Genomic DNA, 22,597 nt, shown 5'->3' with positions numbered 1-22,597 from the left:
GCTGGTGTTGTCTGAGGCTGAATTTGAATCCAAGCCTTCTTCAATCCAAATCCAGTTCTCTATTCACTATACTTCACTGCTTCTCATTAGTTGACCCCACTGGAATATAAGCTTCTTTATTATAACACAGTAAAAATAAATCTATGTGAAATGATGCAGAGCAAAAAAAGTAGAGACAAGAAAAAAATATACCCGGTAACCACAACAACGAAAATGGAAAGACCTCCAGAATCCTCTGTATGTCTAGTGAAAAAAAAAATCATAGATTACTGGTTTAAAAATAGTCCAATCAATTTCGTAAAAAATGTCAGTGCTAACAAAAACCCCTATTGCAGTTTCTGAGAAGTTGGTCCCTGCCTAACCTGTTCCTCCTTTGCACTGAGTAACTGAAGTTTTTTTGTTTGTTTGTTTGTTTTGGTTGGGCAATGGGGATTAAGTGACTTGCCCAGGGTCACACAGCTAGCAAATGTTAAGTGTCTGAGGCCAGATTTGAACTCAGGTCCTCCTGAATGCAGGGCCAGTGCTCTATCCACTGCGCCATCTAGCTGCCCCAGAGTAACTGAAGTTTTGAAGACAAGGCAAAAGATCATAGAGTGGCAGGGAGGGTGGCTGGCCAGGGAAATGAATGCATTTAACATAGCAGACGTCGCACTGTGAGTGTTGAACAGCTTAAGAACCATCACAAAAGGAAGGCAGCTGGGTATGGTAGAAGCAGTGCTAAATTGGAAATCAAAAGCACTGAGCTGGCCACCCAGGCCCAGTCATGTACTAACTATACTGCTGTGTAACCTTGGGTAAGGCTACTCTCCTTTCTGGGCCTCAGTTTCCTCTTCTGTAAAATGAATGGGGTTCAAACTCTGAGGTCCCTTCAATCAATCAGCAAGTATTTTTTTTTTAGGCAACTGGGGTTAAGTGACTTGCCCAGGGTCACACAGCCAGTGAGTGTCAAGTGTTTGGTCTGAGGTCAAATTTGAACTCAGGCCCTCCGGACTTCAGGGCCAGTGCTCTATCCACTGCGCCACCTAGCTGTCCCTAGCAAGTATTATTTTTTAAGTGCTTGCTACCTGCCTAGGTACTGGCGCTACAAAGACAAAAAAATAAAAATAAAAACAACTCTGCCCTCAAGGAGTTTACGTTTCAACTGGAAGACAACATGTACAAATAAAACTACATACCGAATAAATACAAAATCTTTCAACTCAAGGTAATTAGGGAGGGAGAGTAGGGCAGCTAGGCAGTTCAGTGGAGACAGCTGCCAGATCTGGAGTCAGGTAGACTCAGCTTCCTGAGTTCACATCTGGCCCCAGACACTTACTAGCTATGTGACCCTGGGAAAGTCACTTTACTCTCTTTGCCTCAGTTCCTCATCTGTCAAATGATATGGAGAAGGAAATGGCAAACCACCAGGATCTTTGCCAAGAAAACCCCAAATGGAGTCACAAAGAGTTAGACGTGACTGAAACGACTCAACAACCAAAGGGAGGAAAGTCACGAGCAACTCAAGAGAACAAGAAGGGCTTCATGCAGAAGGTGGTGCTTGAAGGAAGACAAGGATTCTGGGAGGTAGAGGTGAAGAAGGGCATTGTAAGCATGGTGGCCAGATGGAATGTCATATGTGAAGGACATGGGTGAAGGCTGGTTTGGCTGGACCATAAAGTGAAGGAAGAGGAATAAAACTTAATGAGCCTTAAAAGATAGGTTGGAGTCAAGGTAAGAACTGTAAAAGTCAAAGATAGGCATAGGTATTTCATCTTTGAAGCAATAGGTAACCCTTTTCCTGAGGTCATGGTTCTCTTCAAGACCGAAGGACAAATAAGAATAACCTGAAGTTTATCAAGTAGGTGAGGGATATGGTCAGATCTACACTTGAGGAAAATCTCTCTGGCAGTTGTGTGGAAGAAGACAGACAGTCAGTTGAGAAAAGGAAAGTTTCTATAGTCTCAAGTGAACAATTATCTCATTAAAAAACAAACTCTGCCACAGGATGACTGCCTGAGCCTCAGAGGATGCCTGTACTACCATTTTTGACTCCTTGAGGTGTTTGTTGTATAGATGAATTGTTTATCTAATCAAAATTGCTGGGTTTTTAAAAATTCTTCAGTACCGCTTCATCTTCAGAATGAAGAACTATTGTTCTAAGGACAACCGGAAGCAACACGGTGAAAAAGGAAGAGGTCAACAAGCACTCAGATGAGAAAAACCCAGAAATAGGCAGTAAAAGAACAACTGGGCAATTTCCAATCCAAAAATTGTACTTCATAAGTACCTGGCTCTCTTTATCATTCCACCCACCCTGAACAGGTGACCTGGCCACCTTTTTAACTGAGGAGAGCCAATGTGAGCTTCTATTCCACCTCAATATTTCTTGATGTCTTTCCCACCTACCTAAGTGAAATGTAGCTGGTAGAATATTTCATTTGTGCCTTTAGAGCAGGAGCAGTTTCTTTATCTTTATATCCCCAGGCCTACCCCAGTACCTGGCACATACTATGCCCTTAATAAAGCTGGTTGATGGGGCAGTGGATAGAGCACCGGCCCTGGATTCAGGAGGACCCGAGTTCAAATTTGGCCTCAGATACACATAGCTGTGTGACCCTGGGCAAGTCACTTAACCCCATTGCCTAGCCAAAAAATAAATAAATAAATAAAATAAAGCTGGTTGATTGACTGCAGGTCAAATTTCATGGGCCAAGATGGTACTACCTGATTAGTGAACCATCATAGGACCTACTCTTCCCTTTTGTTCAAGGAAAGATAAATCATTTATTCATTTGTTTGTTTGTTTATTTATTTATTTTTGCTTTTATTTGGTGAGGCAATTGGGGTTAAGTGACTTGCCCAGGGTCACACAGCTACTAAGTGTCAAGTGTCTGAGGCCGCATTTGAATCCAGGTCCTCCTGACTCCAAGTCCAGAGCTCTACCTACTGCTGCCCCAAGGATAAATTATGGAAGTGTAAAGTTGCCTATATCATCAGTGGCCATCACTTCTAAGATATTTTAGTTAATTGTTCTCAGGGAATATACCTTGCTGGTGGCTAAAATTTTTAAAACTCAATTAAAAGGTAAAAATAATCTGGAAGAGCAGGAGGAATATGGATACTAACAACCCTCATCCCAACGGAGATCTCCAACCTCTCCATTTGTCATTACCTTACCCTCCTTCCCTTCCCAAATAATCAATAAAAATTTATTAATCACTTACTACATACCAAGCAAGCATTTGCCAGGTGCTATGGATGCAAAAACAAAGAATAAAATAATCCCAACTCTCAAGTTCCTAGTCTATAGGGTGAGATGCATAGATAGAGAACTATATAGTAGCAAAAATATATGGTATAATTAGAGAGGAAGGACACTAGCAGTTGGGCATGCAGGCTGAGTCTCAGGAAAAGGCTTTACAAAGAGAGGGATTTTCTGAGGCAGAGGTGAAGAGGGAATACACTCCAAGCATGGGGGAAAACCAGAGAGACATGGAGGAATGAGATAAAGTGCTATATGGGAGAAACAAAAGGAAAGCCACTTTTTTTTTATTGTTGTTGTTGAGGCAATTGGGGTTAAGTGACTTGCCCAGAGTCACACAGCTAGCACGTATCATGTGTCTCAGGTCACATTTGAACTCAGGTCCTCCTGACTCCAGGGCCAGTGCCTCTATCCGCTGCATCACCAGCTGCCCCGGGAATGCCACTTTTATTAGATTGTAGAGTATAGGGAAGGGAGCATATAAGGAAGAAGGAAAGATAGCTTAGGTCCTGGTTATGAAGGTATTAAAAGATAGAGGAGCTAATATTTAATCTTAGAGCAATAAGGAGCCACTAAGGGGCAGCTAAGTGGTACCGTGAATAGAGCTCTGGCCTTGGAGTCAGGAGGACCTGAGTTCAAATCCAGCCTCAGACAGCTTAACACTTACTAGCTGTGTGAGCTCGGGCAAGTCACTTATCCCTGATTGCCTCACCAAAAAGCAAAAAAAAAAAAAGGGGGGGAGCCACTAGAGTTTATGATGAGTAGATAATCGACATGGTAAGATCTTTGCCTAAAGAAAAAAGCCAAAGGAAGAACAATTAGGAAGAAAGTCAGTCAACAAACATTTATTAACAGCCTACCATGTGCCAGGCACTGTACTTAGTTCTGGGGAAACAAAGAAAGGCAGGGAGAGATGAGGAGGGGGAGAACTCCAGGCATGAGTGACATCTGGTGAAAATGAACAGAGAAGGGAAATGGAGAATCTCGGGGATCCTTGTTTTTCTCTGTGTTTAAACCACCCCTCAGTCTCCTTTGCCAGCTCCTCATCCATATCCAGCTAACTGTGAGTGTTCCCCAAGGCTCTGTCTTGGGCCTTCCTCTTTCTTTCCTTCAGCTCCCATGGTTTTAATATTGTCTTTATACAGGTGACTCATAGATCTATATATCCAGGCCATCTCTCCCCAGAGCTTCAGTCTTTATCATCGACCGCCTTTTGTTTATTTCGAACTGGATGTGCCCTGGGTATCTCAAAGTCAACATGTCCAAAAATAAAAATTCCTTCAGTCTTTCCCTCTAAACCAAATGCTCTTTCCAAATGCCCCACTTCCATTGAAGGTACCAGCACTGTCCTGGGTTTATAATCTAGTTATTTTTGAGTCCTTTCGCCCTCCGAGGGACTAATACTGGCTGGCACTTCCTGTTCCCCTCTTTGTCTTTTCCATCCATCCCTTTTTTACTATTGAATATCCCACTACTAGATAAAAGAAATGATCATGCTAATTCTGTTTTGTGTTTGATGTGAGCTGCATTGGTAGAGATTGGAGGGCTGAGCAATAGGGAGAAAAGAGAAGACACGTCCAGGACCTATCTTCAGGCAGCAGAATAGTGAGGCAGTGCAATGATTTCTTTATTGGAACACCCTACTCCTGGGGTCATCCTACAACAGGTTTTGGTTCACCAGACAGCTTGAGATGACAAATACAAGTAATACATAGAGAGTGATTAATAGCCTGAAGCAAGGGAAGGGTAGGTACTATCTATAATGGCTCGCTAATAAGGCAGTACCATCTTGGCCCACTGAATATGATCTCCAATCAATCAAAAGAAATTAGTGAACCAGAAGCCCGGAGGGAGAGGTTTACTATGTGCTCTCCTGGATTCCTCTGTCTCACTCCTCTTATTTATTCCCACAGGTGAAGTTCCCTTACTATATGTATACTGTATATACTTATATGTGCAAATATTTTCTCCCCTGATAGAATGCAAGCTTAAGAACAGGGCCTGTTCCGCATTTGTCTCTGTATGTCCAGTGCCTGGTACGCTTCCTGACACATAGTAGGCATTTAATTGCCTTTTGATTGATTGGAGGAATTGGGGATGATTAGCCAGAAGAAAAGAAAACTTGGCATGGGGGGAGTGGAAGGGAGGAGTAGAGAGTATGGGCCATGAGACGTATCTGAAGGGCACTTCTGAAAGAAGGACTACGCGTGTTCTGCTCAGTCTCAGAGCACAGACCTGGAAGGAATGGGTAGGAGTCACAAAGAGTCCTGTTTAGGTTTGGCTAAGAAAACTCCCTAACAGTTATCCAAAAATAAAACGGGCTGCCTAATGAGATTCAAGCCCAAGCTAGAAGGGTGACAGTTTGGATGGACTTGGTGGACCCTGAGGGCCCTTCCAACTCAGGCTCTGTGATCAGATTAGCTCCAAAGAGATTGAGCGGAGGGGTGGAAATCAGCACAAACTTTAAGAAGGAGGTGATGTTGCAGCTGGATCTTGAAGGACAGATACATGCATGTGTGAGCGCATGCACACACGCACGTATACATATATATGTGGATGTGGGTGTGTATTCAAAAAGTGGAGATATATGCATATTGGGGGCATTTTTTTTAAGGCAACTGGGGTTAAGTGACTTGCCCAGGGTCACCCAGTTAGTAAGTGTCAAGTGTTTGGTCTGAGGTCACATTTGAACTCGTGTCCTCCTGACCTCAGGGCCGGTGCTCTCTCCACTACACCACCTAGATGCCCCTCATTTGGAGTATTTTCAGGCACAAGTAATAATGTGAGCAAAGGCAGGAAAGAAAAGGTACGTACTGTATGAAATGGCAAGTATTTTAATGGGCCTAAAGTTTAGCATGTGAGATGCATTATTGAAATAGACTGACAATGTCAGCAAGAAACAGCCCACAGAAGACAACAATCCCACCGGTCTAGTTCCAACACTGGAAATTTCAATTTTTAGACTATTGAAATAAAAATAATCAAAGGAAGCATAGAAAGAAAACAAACGTTTCCTTAACGAGGTTAATATATTTCAAAGGGGTGGGACAGAGGGGGAGGAGAAAGGAAAAATCAACACAGAAATTTTAAATATGCCTCTGACAGGTCATAGACTCATAGAATCTGAGTTGGACAGGGTCTCAAAGGCCATCAGATTCACGCTATATGTACAAGCTATACATACAAGAATCTTTTCTACAATATCCCAGGCAAGGGACCATCTAGTCTTTACTTGGAGACCTCAAGTAAGGGGGAATAAATTACTTTATAGGTGGCTCATTCCACTTTTGAACAGCTCTGACCTTATGAAGTTTTCCCCCTATATCAAGCTTAAATTTGCCTAAACTCTCTCTCCTTGAATTTAGCAAACTATGCAACTTCTTCTGGACAGAAATATGCTTTGCAAAAACCAACACGAAAAGCAGATGAGGGCATCGCCTTTGTCTACTAGTAACAATAAATGCAGAAGACTGTACATTGAGGAGGTTGGACTAAATCATCTCCAAAATCCCCTCCAGGTCTGCCGTTCTCTTTCCATTCCAAGGCCACAGACTACCCCCTCAACCTTCAGCAATTGTCTTACATCAGATGTTCTTGTTCACAGGTTGAATACAGGAGACGAGAATGTGGATGACTCCTCCCAAGGGGAAAACAATTGGATAATAATTAGGTTATAGTTGCAGTTTAGCAAGAACGTGACCTGAAAGCCTCGAAATGGGACTAATTCCAGGAACTAGGAGAGATTCCACTGTGGATGGGACCTGCCAAGCCTGCATAATCTAATTTCCAAGCTTATTACACATTATACTTCTTCACAAACTAATTCTAGCCAAATTGATCTCTGTTCCTTGTACATGACCTTCCATCCTCCATCTTGGTGCCTTTACACAGTCTCCCCCCATACCTGGAATGCATTCTCTTCCCTTCGTCTGGTAGAATTCATGTTGTTATTGAGTCATTTTTCAGTCTCGTCCATCTCTTTGTGACTCCATTTAGGGTTTTCTTGGCAAAGATACTCCAGCTCATTCTACAGATAGGAAGACTGAGGCAAGGAGAGTTAAGTGACTTGCCCGGTGTCACACAGCTAGTAAAGGTCTGAGACTAGATTTGAACTCAAGAAGCTGAGTCTTCCTGACTCCAGGCTCTGTACTCTATCCACTTTACCACCAACCTGTCCAGGTAGAATCCCTAGCTTCTTTCAAATCACACTTTATATACCATAGGAAGTCTATAGTATAGCCATACACACACACACACACACACACAAATGACTTACAAATTTAATAGAAATGTATGTGTATGTCCATATGAATGTATATATATAACAAATCTACAAGCCCAAAGGAATGGCACATCCTTTGTCACTAATGGGTCCCTAGTTCTGGACTCATAAAGACTGGCTTCAGCACTCAGGGATCCTGCCCCCAAATCAAGGAGTCGGGTTCTTCTTGAACTTTGGGATTCATTTACATCCTTATCCTAAAGCAGAATTCTGGAGACAGTCTTTAAAATGAAACTTGTTTGGTTTAAGTCTAGGATGTTCCCAAAAGGAATGAACTTTGTACAAAGTAGAACAGGTATAGGACAATTATTTATTTCATCACAAAAGGAATGCTTAAAATACAAGACTCAAACACACATGTTGATCTAGAATTATAGCATGATACCCATAATCCCCCAGGAATACTGAAACACAGGAGGTTAAAACTTAAAGCATAAAATACTTTGTGGAGCTCTTAAAAGATATTGTACTTTTCACCTCAGATCTGAAGCCTTTCTTAATGGTAATACCTTCCTTATAAAATAGCCTAATTGCTCTTGTACACATCTTGTTTGTACACAATTGTTTATATGATATCTCTCCCATTAGATTGTGAGCTCCTTGAGGGAAGAGATTTTTTTTTTGGCCTTTCTTTGTATCCCTAGCAATTAACATAGTGCCTAGGCCCTCAATAATTACTTGTTAACTTGACTCTGCATTAAGTAACTATTAGGCTCTAGCAATGGTTTTCTCGGTTTTCTCCTACTGGGTGACCAGAATCCAGTCCCAGGAGCTCCTGCCCTCTTGAACTCAAAAGGTCAAGGCTAGAAAGATCCCTTACAGAATTACTGTTTGTTTATATGTGCTCAAGGAAGGAAACACAAAGCAGAAAACTTGAAGGCAGAGACCTGAAGCCTTGTCTAGAAGTATACATGTATTCATTACCGTGTTCTTATAGCCATCACAGCTAGTGGATGGTTTCCCTCCTCCCCAGGCTCTTCACCCCCTTCTCTCCACCTACTTCCCTGGAAGCCCAAGGCAACGTTGTTGAACACGCAAGGCACACATTCAGAAGAGATCCAAAGTAGAATTTGTTTCTCCATTTAAAGTTTATGGAGTGAACATGTCTTTCTGCTCATTAGTCAAGCCTCTTCCTGCCTCATGGGGATGAGAAGACGAGAGGCAGCACTCAGTCTTGATCTAGAAGTGCCTGGTCGAATCCAATATTCTTTAGCAGGAGGACAAAGCGCACAGGCTCATCTAAGACTCCTTGAGATGAGTCCTAGCCAGAACGCGTCACCTGCAGTGGTCAGACTGCAGGCCTATGTTGTCCCACTCTTACTCCGTGGGATTGCTGCTGTTACATATGCAAAGCTGTTTTCCCCCAGATAGTGCGCGGGCTCCTGGATTTCAGACCCAGCTTGGTTTTGTCTTTGCATAGGGGCAGCTAGATGGGGCCTAGAGTCAGGACAACTTGAATTCAAGCGTAGCCTCAGACACTTACTAGCTGTACTTGCTGAGCAAGTCACTGAACCTGTCTGCCTCGGTTTCCTCACCTGTAAGATGTAACAAAACAGCGCCTACCTCCTAGGACCGTTGTGAGGATCACATGAGGCACTAATTGTAAAGCACTTAGTACAGTGACTAGCACATAGTAAGCACTGCATAATGATGGCTATTACCATCCCTAGATCTAGCACAGCGTCTGGACCCTAGTCAACGCTTAACAATTTCTTCTGAGTGAATGTTAAGGAAAGAAAAGCACCGAGAAATTATTTTTCAGAAGCTAGCCCCCTCCCCTCCCAAAGTGAGGTAACAATATAAAAATGATTACTTTGTTCGCAGACGTGTGACTGTATCATCTACCAACATTTGGCCTCAGAGAGCGTGGGCCCTGGAAAAATCTGAGACAGGCAAAAGAGGAAGGATCAAAGCGCGATGGTAATGGCGGATGGGCCTTTCATGGAGTTAGCCAAATGGGTGATATTAATCTCCCCAAACGGTCAATTCGACAAATATTAATTAAGGGCTGATAAAGGGCAAAGCACAAGGCTAGACCTCGAAGACACAAAGCAAAGCCAAAAAGCTCCCTAATCTTAAAAAAATTTATGAGAGGTGGAGGGTGGGTCAGAGAAAGGGTCAACACAGAATAGACACATTTCATTACAAGGAAAATCAAGGTAGAATAAAACACTAATAATGGGAGTAGAGAACCACAGCTAAATGGAGCCTTGAAGGAAGACAAGAGAACGGAGGACACGTGAAGCATTTGTACAGAAGCTGTGGCACCCACTAACTCTGTCGCTCTGTCCATGGGTTCATTTGCGTCAGCCTATACCCAAGCTGGCAGGTCTAGGGGATTCCCAGAAAGGGAGGAAAGCAACGCAATTCACTCCGAGGAGTAAGAAGAGGACACTGGATTTGTCAATTTGAAGACAGCAGTTTGCGTGAAATGATGATGTAAGAAGCACATTGTAAAGAGTTAAGACAAGAGTAAGAGGAGAGGAAGCTGCCGCAGGCACCTATTATAGATGGACTTCTCAGAGTTCAGCTACAAAGTTGGGAAGAAATGGGACAATAGTAGAGATAGAAGGATCAAGTGAGAGTTTTTTGAGGATGGGGTGACCTGGGCATATCTGTAAGTAGTATGAAAGCAGCTAGTAGTCGGAGAAAGATTGAAGATAAGTGAAGAGGGATGAGAAAAGGTGAAATCTACTGGAGAGGAGATGGAATGGGATGAGATCACTTGTGCAGGTAGAGTGGTCTGCACCAGCAAGGAGCAGGGCCACTTCTCTGTGTGAAATGGATGAAGGAGATAGTGGCAGAAGGCATCTAAGTGATATCTGATGAGGAAGGAAGTGGAGCTCTCTGAGAATGGCTTCAATTTTTTTCAGTAACATATGCGGCAACATTCTCACCTGAGAGGGTGAGGGGAAGGTTTGCTGTGGGAAGCTGGAGGAAAGATGAAAAGTTTTGGAAGAGCTGTTAGGCAGAGTGGCATAATGAGCTGAAGTGAATTCTATGAGGAAGGTATAGAAGGATCACCTAGTAGTAGTGAGGGTCCAGTTGAGGTTATGTAGCATTAATTTGCAATGGACCCAATCAGAATGGTCTAGTTCTGATGGTTTTATTCACCTTCAATGAGCAACACGTGTGTAGGAATGAAGGCAGCAGATGGCGGGAGTGACCCAAGGCTGAAGATTGGCAGGGAAAAATTACAGAGGCAAGGAACTCAAGAGGACAGTGTAGAGTCAAACTAATTCAACAAGGGGTAAAATGGGGAAAGGAAGAGTGGTTAGTACAGGGGTGATGGCCTGGGAGAAAACTGAGGGCTTGAGGAATTGGAAGTCCTAGTGTGGATGAAGAATAGAGTTTGGTATAGCAAAGGAGACAAAAGAGGTAGCAAGCCAGTAGATTATGGGGATTTCAGGGTTCTTGATTATAGAGGTGGTACATTTGTGGGTGATGACATGATTAAGGGTATGACCATTTTTGCATGTGGCTGAGGCGAGGTGGAGGAGGAAATAAGTAGGATGAGGAACTGAGAGAGTAGAGTTTGAGGCACTATCTATCCCCCTAGTATGAAGGCAGGAGTTAGGGAGAAGAGAAAGATTAGCCAGGTACTGAACTTGTTAAAGAAGGAATGGGAGTGTCCTAGAGAACAACTACCAGGATGTTGATTGGTGGAAGATGTGGATTGTATGGATCTCAAAGGAGGACAGGTTACCTAGTGGTGGTGATAGGGAGAGAACCCAGAAGTGACAATGGAGAGCAAGTATTCTAATTTCCCCTCCTCAACTCGTGAGCCAAGGGGAATGAATGAAAGGGTAACCAGTGCTGGAAAGGGTGACTAGGAAGGCTGTGTCATTAAGGGGAACAAGGTCAAAATGAAAACAAGACGAGGGAAAGTGGAAAGGAAAAAGATTTTATACGAAAGCAGATTTGTTGCCTCTTGAATAGGCATCCCAGAGGGCACAGTAGAAAGGGTGGATATCATTTGGTTGGGACCTTCAGGTGGGTGGGTTGCAAGGAAATGAGAATGAGGAATTGGGTAGTGGCAGATGGGGAACGGAGTTTGGGTGCTGATCTACAGGGGTTCAGAATCACTGGAATATGCAGAGTATGACCAGATGGGCATCTTCATCAGTAAGTAAAAGGTGCCTTTCCTATTCCCTTGCATAGGCTAGAGTTCAAGCAGGAGATGTAAGTCGTGCGGTCAGATGCTAGATCTGTGTTCCTCTCCTCTTCCCTCGGAAGACTCCTCCTTGCACTTCTGCCTGCAGATAGGCAGGAGATGGGCTCTGAAAGAAAGCAAACTACTCCTCTTCCTACAGGAGATTTACTCAGCAAGAGATGGAAGGCCCACGGTGAGATGCAGGCCCTTTCTTCTTCCCAAACGAGCCTGCTCAAACCCTGTCAACTTATCTCATTGGCTTCTTCCCCTTGACTTTTTCAGTTAGACTCTGGACTGTCTGATCTCTGTGGCTTCTCATCTATCCCTTAAACCAGGGCCATCTCAATTTATGGAGAAAAGCAAAACTGCTAGAGATGACAGATGACACATACCATAGGTCACAAGCAATTCTTTTGGTGCAGAATTTCCTGGCAATAAATTCCAAAGTCCTGAAGAGAGTCACTTTCAGGCTAGCTGCTGAGAAGCCAAGATAGCCGCCATCTTTACAGTCAGGACTTTTGCTTTTAAAGGACAGAGTTCACTTGGGTCCTCTGGGAAGTATCTCTTCAAGTGCTTTATCTGAAGGGCTGTTTCCTCTCAGCAGTTTGTCTCTTCTCAAGCTGCTTTTCTCTGTCTCACACAAAGGCTCCCTTTTGCTGCCCCTTTCAGCAAATAAAATGTCCATAATTTAAAAGAGAGAGAGAGAGAGAGAGAGAGAGAGAGAGAGAGAGCGAGCAGAAGCCATGATAATGCTAGCATTTATATGCTTTAAGGTTTGCTGGGGGCTTTGCATGTTATTTCTTCTGATCCTCAGCACAGTCCTATATTATAGGTGTTATTATCATCCCTGTCTCATAGAAGACGAAAATAAGGCTGAGAGACTTTAATTTAGCCAGGGTCACACAGCCACGGAGTGTTTGAGACAAGATTTGAACCAATGTCCTCATAAATCCAGGATTCTGCCTTGCCCTCTGACTGCATTTACATAATTAAAGGCATGGGCAACAGCTTGTAGGGATACATGAAGGCAGGGGATAGAATACTAAGTTTGGAGAGACTTGAAAGCCAAACTGGGGTAGTATGAGGTAAGGCTGGAAAAGTAGGTGGGATCCAGATTCTAGAGGGCTTTAAAGGCTGAACTACCAAGATTTATTTTAGAGAAGCTTTTTGAGTAATGAAATGATAGTCAGACTTGTTCCCTTAGAAAGGTTATATTGGCAGTTGTACGGAAGATGAATTGGAAAGTTGAGAAACTGCGAAACAATTAGGAATGAATAAAGGAACGAAGCATGGGTTCGATTTTGGTTTTTTTGAGCCTGGGTTTCCTTATCTCACCCAGGCTATTAATTCAGTGACCATTCACAAGCCCAGTTCCACTATTGATTGGCTTGGAAGTTTAGATCTTCTGTTTCTAACCTCAGCTAATTCATCCCTTTGCCTCACCCTCTAGACTTGGTGGGGTCATGTGATTAGCTTTAGCCCAACTGGAGCTCAGAACTCCTGAGCTCAATCAATCTACCAACCTTAGCTCCTCCAATAACAAACATAAGTGTCAGTCACCATAGCCATTCCCTCTCATCTCAGAAACAGGTTCCCTTGCCTCTTCCATGAGGGGAAGTTGCATCAGCCAAGTACACCTGGTGGACTCACTAAGCCAATGGGCCAGTCCCCCATCACCACCCCCTCAAAAAAATAAAGTGAATTTGGAGTCCAAGAACTTGGATATCAATCCGAGCTGTGCTACTTCCTACCTTTGTCACTTCATTACTTCAGGCCTCACCTTACATATCTGTAAAATAAAAAGGTTAGACTATGTAATTTCTATGGTTCCTTCCAACTTCAAATCTATGACCTCACCTGATTTCCCAGTCAGGTGAGAGAATACCTTCATCCCTAGTTTTTGCTACCCCCCACAACTGGTGCCTCATGAGTTTGAATAGCTTCCATTCATTCAATAAGAATTTATTTTATCTATATATTATATACTAGACATTGTACTAAGCTCAAGAACAAGGATATGTAATATTTTTATATCACGAACCCCTTTAGTATAACATTTTTAAATGCATAAAATCAAAACCACAGAATTACAAAGGATGCCAATCATATTGAAATACTCATAACTATATAGATATATAAATGTATTTTAATGTACAGACCACAGGTTAAGGACCCCTGGTCTATGGACACAAAGACAAAAAAGAAACAGACCCTACTGTCAGAGAGTGCATGTTAACTGTCATGGGGGTGGACTGGGGAGTGAACATGTACATCATATATAATCTCATATTTAATTTCTAAATAATTTCTGGTGGAGTGGAAAACAGCAATCTATAGGATTGCTGTCTATAGGAGATGACACGAGCTGAGCTTTGAAGGAAACTAGGGATTCTCAAAATCAGAGGGTAAGAAGAAGCAGCCGGTGGCTCAGTAGAAAGAATGCTAGGCACGGAGTCAGGAAGACCTGACTTCAAATCCAGCCTCAGACACTTCCTTAGCGGTGTAACCCTGGGCAGGTCACTTAACCTCTGACGGCCTGAAAAAAGATCTACTACGGAAGGAAATGGCAAGCCACTCCAGTATCTTTGCCCAAAAAGCCCATGGACAGCTATGGTTCTTGGAGTCACAGGACATGACGAAGCACTAACAAGCAACTAAGGTGTGCATTTTAGGAATGAAGGACAGACAGTCTGCACCAAGGCACAGAGATGGGAGATGAAGGTCACCAGCCAGCAACAGGAGGCAGGCCAGTGAGGCTAGAAGGAATTTGTGACGCGCAGTAAACCTGGAAATGCAGGATGGAGAGAGACTGTGAAGGGCTTAAAATACCTTCTTCTAAAGGTGAGAGGGGAAGCTGGCTGCGTTTCTGACTTTCCCAGCTTTGCCACCTTGACTCAGCTGCCTTCTTATTCGGGAACACTGTTCCAGCTGCCTCTTACGTGTGGCCTTTTCCTATTAGAACACAAGCTCCTTTACTGTATCTCCTGCACAGAGCATAGCGTGTAGCCCAGAGTAAGCACTTAATGTTGTTGGCTTTACTGTCATCCTAGCTTCTATCCATCATAGAGTAGTCCTCAACTCTCTCCTGATCTTGTTTTCCATTTGACTTTTTTTAAACCTGCTATTGGACATCTTAAACTCGACGTGTCCAAAACTGAATTCCTAATTTTTTGTCATTCTTTGGCCATAGCAACCCACTGTTATCACTAGACAGAGGGCACACAATGTGATCTGTGAGGATCTCAGAAAAGATAAAAAGCTTTCAATAAAAAGAATTAAGTATAATAAAAGCACTGAAACAAAAGATATTTAGGAAGCATATAAGGGATTAAACTCCTGTGTTAATCTCTACCAATGGAGTACATACTTAGCTTATCTGGAAAACTTCTTACCACTCAATTTTCCTACTCCTTTAACCCTTGCTCTGGGTCAGTCACCTTCCTTGGGTCATTTCCCCCACTTGTGAGTTTTCTGGCAACTTTGGCTTCTTCACGAGCATTTCAGTTTATACACATATATGCAGATGGAGTCCAAACCCCAATCTGGGCCCAGTCTCTCCCCTGAACTCCAATCCCATCTCTTGCTGCCTATAGCTTATTTCTACCTCAAAGTCCTGTCAACCTCTCAAACATGTCCAAAACTGATCACCCTTCACCTACCCCTTAAAAAAATCTGCCCTCCCACCCAAAGTTGTTGCAACTGAGCACCACCACCACCTTCCAAGTTACCCAGGCACAAAGCTTTGGAGTACATTTGTCCCTTATCCTCATACCCAACGTACTGTCTCAGATATTTAAGCAGCAGCTGGACAGCACCACAGCGATCCATTGGGGCCCCTTAAAACATGGACTTCAGCAGTAGAAAAGAAAGCTTTAAGAAAGGGGTCAGAAAGGAAGGAATAAATGTGGATCAAAGACATTAGCTTAACCTGAACATTCTTCCTTCTGTATTGACCCATTTACAAGGCCAATCAACCAACCTGTGGCCAAATGAGCCGAGTTCTATATGATTAGGTTACTGTTGTTTTCCTTTTCTGCATAATGGAGAGATCTTTCAATTTGTGGAAAGGAAGGAATGAGAACTCCTGAAGCGGTTGTTATAGGAATTTTTTTTAAGTGAAGAAAGGGAAGTTGCTAATTCCTGCTAAGCTGGAATTCTCTGCAAATGATCTACTGCTGCCAGATGCAGTAACACAGTTGCCCTTCCTCTAAGAGGACCTTTTAGATTCTGTGATATGGCCAAGGGAAAGCATTTTTTCCATCAAATGCTACTGTTAACAGGAAAGTAGACAGAGGTTTGCAAAGTGCAATCTTTAAAGGTGAAGCCTACGACATTAGATAGCCAAGTGGCACACTGGCCTTGACCCATGTTCAAAACAGAGATTTGGGCAGACCATGGCCAAGTCACTTCCCCATTACCTTAGTTTTAGTTTCCTTACCTGTAAAATAATGATAGCAATACTTACCTGTTAGGATTGTAGTGAGGATTAAATGAGCTAACGAAAGGAGTTTACAAACCCAACACACAAATGCTAGTCACTATTTTATGAGGAGGGCACAGTGGATACTCAGAAATCCTGTAGCTCATGCTATTGGGCAGCTACATGATACAGTGGATAGAATATTGGGCCTGGAGTCAGGATCACAGATTCTTGAATTCAAATACGAACTTAGACACATGCTAATTGTGTGACCCAGGACAAGTCACTTAACCCTGTATGCCTCAGTTTCCTCATCTGTAAAATTAGCTGGAGAAGGAAATGGCAAACAACTCCAGTATCTTTGCCAAGAAAACACCAAATGAGGTCATAAAGAGCTGACTGAAAGCAACTAAACAACAAAGGAATAAAATATAGAATCCTCATAATCAAAATCCAGATGATTGAATGAGGACTATAAATTTTGGGGAGTCAAGAAGCCTTATTATAACTTTAACACAAGAGACAGAGGAAAACAGTGCAGTTTGGCTATGATACTTGTTTTAAAAATGTGAGTTTGTTGCAACATAGCTGAACATTTATTCTGGGCATGAGCTTATTTAAACTTGTTTTCTTCGGAAACAGAAAACTGTACTATTTCACAATAACTCATAAGCTGCAACCTTTCTGACGTCTACTTCCGTAAGCATACTTCAGGTCTTTGTCAAAGTAAAGTGTCATATTTATAGTATATAAAACTGGCGTACTATATATACCATACCAAGCTTTTATACATTCAAGGCATGGGCAACAGCTCATAGGAATACATGAAGGCAGAGCATGGAGGGACCTTAGAAACCCAGTTTAGCTGTGAGAAGAGATGGTCTGGGGGCCCTACCCCCATCCTAACAACATGGTGGAATCAGGGCAAAGATGAGCAGCAGCACAAGGCCTCCAACACCACTAATGGTACTTATATTTATTTCTTAACTGTTGAACATGTATAAAACTGTTGCTTATTAAGCACTATCTTTTTTTAAAATGTGTCCTTAGTGAATTTGTTTAACATTTAGAGTTAACATTTTCCCCCAGAAGCCCTGTAGTTTTTACATGATTTTGCTTATCTCATTGCTTTCTGGGAAAGCATGTGTGTTATAGTATAACCGACTGTACAGTTAAGAGTACTGCCTCTAGAGTTAAAGGACAGGGGGTTCAAATCCCACCAATGTTTATCACTGGTGTGTCCTCGAGCTACTTAAGGTCTGTTTCCTCATCTGTAAGATGAAGGGGGGGTGGGGAGGGCAGCTAGGTGGCACAGTGGCTAGAGCACTGGCTCTGAAGTCAGGACAATCTGAGGTCCAATCTAGTCTCAGACCAAACACTTGAGACTTACTAGCTGTGTGATCCTGGGCAAGTCACTTAACCCCAATTGCCTAAAATAAAGAAAAAAAAGACGAAGAGGTTGGCTAGATGGCCTGAGATCTCTTCCAATAATGATAATCAATAACATATAGAGCACATTTTAGTAAATGCACATTGCAGCATTATACTGATTTAAGGTCCCAAGCAAGTAACACTTGTGGCTCTTCTCTGAAGACCGCTGAAATAAAATAAATTCCATTCAAACAGCAAGCATTTGCTAAGCATCTCAGAATTAGAAGGGCAGTATGTCAGATTTACTGGAGAAGAATCAATTCATTTTTCATTTCCTTTCAGCTGTTGGAGCTATCATGGAAGTTTCTATTCTTTACCCAAATGTTAGCTCAAATATAGCACATACTTGCTGTAATGGGTTTAGCTAGCTTTGGAATCTTAGCTTTTTGTCCTTAATCTAAGACAATAGTCTTGGCTTTAAGTTTTACCAATAAAAGCTTTTCTAATTTACCCAACAATATCATGTCACATTTGAAAATGCCTTTTAGAAGCCCAAGCAAAGCTGGGCTATATATCACATCCTGATCCATCAATAGCTTTTCAAAAGTACAAATTTAGCCAAGGGACTGGCACCTCAGTTTCTTTGGAAACACTTAACTTTACACCTCTCTGAGAACTCAGGCTGTCTCTTTCCTCATTTCTGCCCTAACTTCTGGTCTTTTGTCTCCTTTAAATATCTTCTCTATCTAAAACTAGAAAATGATCTGGCTAGCTACTACTATTATTCTCCTTTTTTCCATTGACAGAAAAAGTAAAACAGCTGGAGTCCTACTCACAGCCATAAGAAGTAACAATTTCCTATTGTTCAGCCATGACCAAAGGAAGATAACAATAACAAATCCTGAATTAATGTTGTCCCTTAAACTGGTCCACTGAGAAAGGTACAGGTAGGACTTTGTATTATTATTTGTATTTCCTGATGCCTCATCCCTTTACCCAAACATATCTAACCATAAGGGTCTAAACACTTTCAAACAAAAGAATATAACTCTTCTGACATGGGTTTCAAAGAACTCACTGCATTAGATAAGTAGGACTACCTACATGGATTCAATCCAGACACGGCAAATCGCAAAGGTTTAAGAACAAATTTTGTCAGTAATTCTGTTACGACCTAGAGCTGCAATGGGAATGATGTGAAGCACTGAGATACACCTGAGGCACAAGGGAAATACAGAGACATGGCTCAAATCAATGACTCTGAATTCTTTCACATACACACTTTAAAAATTTTATTTATATAAAAAACTCATTTGTTTTTAAAAGCGTTAACAAGAAAGAGAAAAGGGCACGGAGCAGAAGACATGTCCCATGGTAGTGTTCGGTGGGGAGGTGGGATTTTTGGTTCTTCTGGAATTGAATGTTTAGTGTTTTATAGTCACACAAAAAATTTTAAAAGGTCCCCAAAGCCCATATCTGTACTGATACCCACAACCCCACCGAGAAAACAAAAGAGCACCAGAGAAAAAGAGACAAAGGTGGAGGAGGGAGAGGGGGACCACAAGGAGACCCAGTTCAGGCCAGGACCCACTCCCCTCTGTGCAGTGTGCGCGCTCCTGGGGTCACTGAGAGAGCAAAAGGCTCCCCTCTACCAGCAAGGGGTGGGAAGGAAATAGTGAGCACCCAAGCTTTAGGGCAAGGCAACTGGGCACTTCTACCCCAGCCCAACAATCAACACTTGGGGAGGTCTTCCAGTTACATTGAATGTGGCTTTGAATTTTAGTGAGAGAGGGACAGGGTTAAAAAAAAAAAAACAAAACTTAAATCACATAGCAGCTGACTCTTTTCACTACCATGCTCAAATGCACTACGCTAGAGGGGTGGAAGAGAGCCCAGACTTTCCAGAAACCCTTCAGAGATGATATTGAAATTTGGGGATCATGTCTCATAACTTTCCCCTGCCCCCCCACAACACTTTAAGATTTATCCAAGTAGGATTATTGCTGGAAATCCCAACTTTCACTGCTGGGTATAAGTATGTTAAGGCGGAAATAAAAGGTCATCCTCCCCCAGACCAAAACAATAATTTGGGTTCCTCTAGGCCCTAAGAGCCAATCACTTGATCTCCCCTCAATTTCAATGGGGAAGCAACAAAATCTAATTTGCAAAATCATTGGAAATGAGGCTGCTTCGGCAAAGAAAGGCACATGGGGGGGAGGGGACCACCCCAGGCCAAAGGCACATGGGAGAGGCAAAGCCAGGGCAGCCCCCCTGCACAGAATGAGGAAGGGCAGGAGCTATGTACATAAAAATCCTTCTCTTGGCCAACCAACCCCAGGGTAAAGCAAAAGGAGAAGGTAAAGATAAAGGGTTAAACAAAAAAAGAAAAGAAAAAAAGAAAAGCTTTAAAGCCTCCCACCTTAACTTCAGACCAACCACCTTATGTACATTCCTCCCTGCTCAAGAGATTAGGGAGCTGATTAGTTTGTTTGTATGACCTCCTTCCCCTTCCACACTCTTCAACTCACTCCCCCCAAGAACATTCCCTTAACAGCACAGCCTGATTTCCCCTTCCTAAGACTTCTGAAGCAGATTTGGCCATAACATCTGTGGTAGGATGAGGAATGAAGGGTAGAGACAGGCTCAACAAGGGGCAGTAGCTACTCACTAACAGTGAGTTAAGAGTTAAAAGTCCTTCAATGGTCCCTGCCCTGGACATGCAGGAAGAAAGGTCTACTCTGAAGGATGCCTTGGTGAGATGCCTCTTTCCCCAAATGGAATGTGCCAATATTACCAACATTCTTTGCTTCAAAACCAAAATATCCATTAGGAATAGGAGAGTAGAAACAAGAATTCATTCCTTGCCCATTAAAAAAAATTTGCCTTGCCCACCAAAAAAATATTAAAAAGGAAGAGTCTGTCAAAACATGAGAGCTTTGATAGACACCATATACACTGAAACCAACTTCTAATTCTTCCCATGGCTTTTGATGAAGAATCTCAAACTTTCTCCCAACCTCCATATAGGACCAGCAGCTCTAGGGAGAGCTGGCAAGAAATAATCTGCAGCAGTTTCTCAAGGCAGGAGAAATTGAGGCATCCTATGCAAGTGACTGAGTCAGACTCCTTAGGAGAAAACAGGGTCAGGGAGGGAAGGGCAGGCATCATTGGAAGAGGCTGGGGTTGAGGAAATGAAGGCAGCCCATATAGGGCCAATAGGGCAGGAGGCAGCCTGGCAGTTGGCACAATAGTCCAGCGAGGGAGGGGGTAGAATCATCAGTCCATTTCACCACCAAAAAATAAAAGTACATATATTATAAACCCAGATGAAGCTTGAAACAGTGGTGCTAAATCTTCTGCTGTAGGAAAAGAAAAAAGAGAGAAGAAGTTAAAAGGGATGGTAGTGAATACAGCCAAGAAGATGTAAATCTGGAGAAAAGAAAACAGCACACAATGGAGGGTCAGATCACCAGCTGAATGTCCCGGCCTCCCAGGGCCATGATCACAGAATCCCCAAAGCCCCATTATGGTCAGAGGCATTCTTTGGTGAAATCTGATCAGTTTGATTGACCCACTGCTGGCACAAAAATGCCTGATTTGAGAAGGACCTCACATGTGGCTGAAGGACATACCATGGGGGGATAAGACAACTGGTCCCCCTCATCATCCATAACCAAAACATCCAACTCGTCCTCCAGTGATTCCTGCCCTTCCTCCTGCTGTAAACACATGCAACTTGTTAGTATGGAAAGTCAAGGTGACAGAAAACCATGTTAGTGTGTGCCAAACCCTAAGCAGGTTTCAGAACTTCTGAAATGAGCAGTAATGGAACAGAAAAAGAGGGATGAACTTTCAGAAAATGGTAGTGGCAGACAGAGGGAAAGCATATGAGATACGAAGATCAAAAGATGAGGGTACGGTTAGTCATATAAAAAATGTGCTTGCAGTAATCTTTTCCTCATCTTTGATATCTCACAGAGGGTCTAAGAAACCTCAAAATGAATAAAAGCAGATCTCTTTTCTTGAAGAGCTTACTAAATCAGAGTTTAGTGAGTGTGCTTTAAAACAAACAAACCAAGAAAAAAAAAATCCTCCCGAGAGGGATAAAAAACGGACTCAGACAAGAGGGGTTATAGGATTGAAGAAATAGTTACCATTAAAGGTGTTCCTTTCAATGGTTCCATTTCACCCAGGTCCCCAGATCGGTCCAGTGTCCTATTGTGGTCTCCCCTCTCATTCAATGTGGCATAATTATCTGAGAGAAAAATCACATACAGATGCAATATCCTTGGCTAGTATCTAATCAAATACTCACCAGGCCCTTTTGTGTCCTATGCCAAACAAACACAGACTATCTGCCCTCATTTAGCTCAAAATAGATTTGGGAAAATAAGACTACTTTCATTTAATACTTAGTATTTAATTACTATATACTGTCTTGTACTGTTTTCTAAATTATTTATCATAGACTATAAATGTGATAATAGTTAGCAGTGAGGGACAAGTCACAGATTACTTCATGGAGAAGGAACTTGAAGAGTGTCTTATGAATATAATTTGCCTAGGCAAAGAGAGGGTACAGCATGAGCAGGGGTACAGAAGAAAAACACAATCTGAGGTACACATTACAATAAAAATGGGAAATGAGAATGGCTAGGGAGAATGAAATCAGCCATGGCCTTAAAAACTGGGCAAATCAGATCAAATTTTATACTACCAACAATTAGGAGGTAAAGTTACCTAGGGTCAAACCAACCAGGATGAGAAAAGATGAAATAAAAAAGAGTATATACAGCTACATAGCCTCCCCCAACTATGATGAAAACCTGCTTTCCTTATATGGGAGTTAAAAACAAGAATCTTACCTGATGATTTCGTATTTGGACCCATGCTGCTCATCTGAATTTCTTCCCGGTCAGGTTTTTTATCTAATAAAGTCAAAGTGTGGCATGTCAAAAGCCAAACACTGAGCACCCTTATTTCTAGCTGTTATTTTTTTCTTTATTAAATGTAAAAACTTAACATTGAATCTTGACACAAACTATTAGCTACTTGAAATCATAATTCAAATCACTAATAAAATAAATGCAAATCAAAACAATCTTGAGGCTTTACCTAACACTGCAAACC

At 42.3% G+C, this 22,597-nt stretch overlaps 1 protein-coding gene across 9 annotated transcripts in view; it reads right to left on the bottom strand.

Annotated features, from left to right (window-relative positions):
- Positions 1-18,742: 18,742 nt before the first annotated feature.
- CTNND1 (catenin delta 1) overlaps positions 18,743-22,597 on the bottom strand; it is a 53,688-nt gene continuing 49,833 nt past the window's right edge. For 7 of the 9 annotated variants that reach the window (XM_020974347.2, XM_078148545.1, XM_078148547.1 and 4 more), the window contains 3 exons: positions 22,333-22,395; positions 21,622-21,722; positions 20,833-21,186 (listed from right to left, as the gene is read on the bottom strand). In XM_020974347.2, coding sequence (XP_020830006.2) covers positions 21,025-21,186; positions 21,622-21,722; positions 22,333-22,395 — 326 coding nt within the window. In that variant the 3' untranslated portion in view covers positions 20,833-21,024. The other 2 variants (XM_078148548.1, XM_078148549.1) reach the window with 2 other exon arrangements.

This window comes from Phascolarctos cinereus, unplaced genomic scaffold (genome assembly GCF_003287225.1).
Source record: "Phascolarctos cinereus isolate Bilbo 61053 unplaced genomic scaffold, phaCin_HiC Scaffold_9;HRSCAF=440, whole genome shotgun sequence".
Taxonomy (NCBI): Eukaryota; Metazoa; Chordata; class Mammalia; order Diprotodontia; family Phascolarctidae; genus Phascolarctos; species Phascolarctos cinereus.
This window is presented reverse-complemented; position numbering and strand designations above follow the sequence as displayed.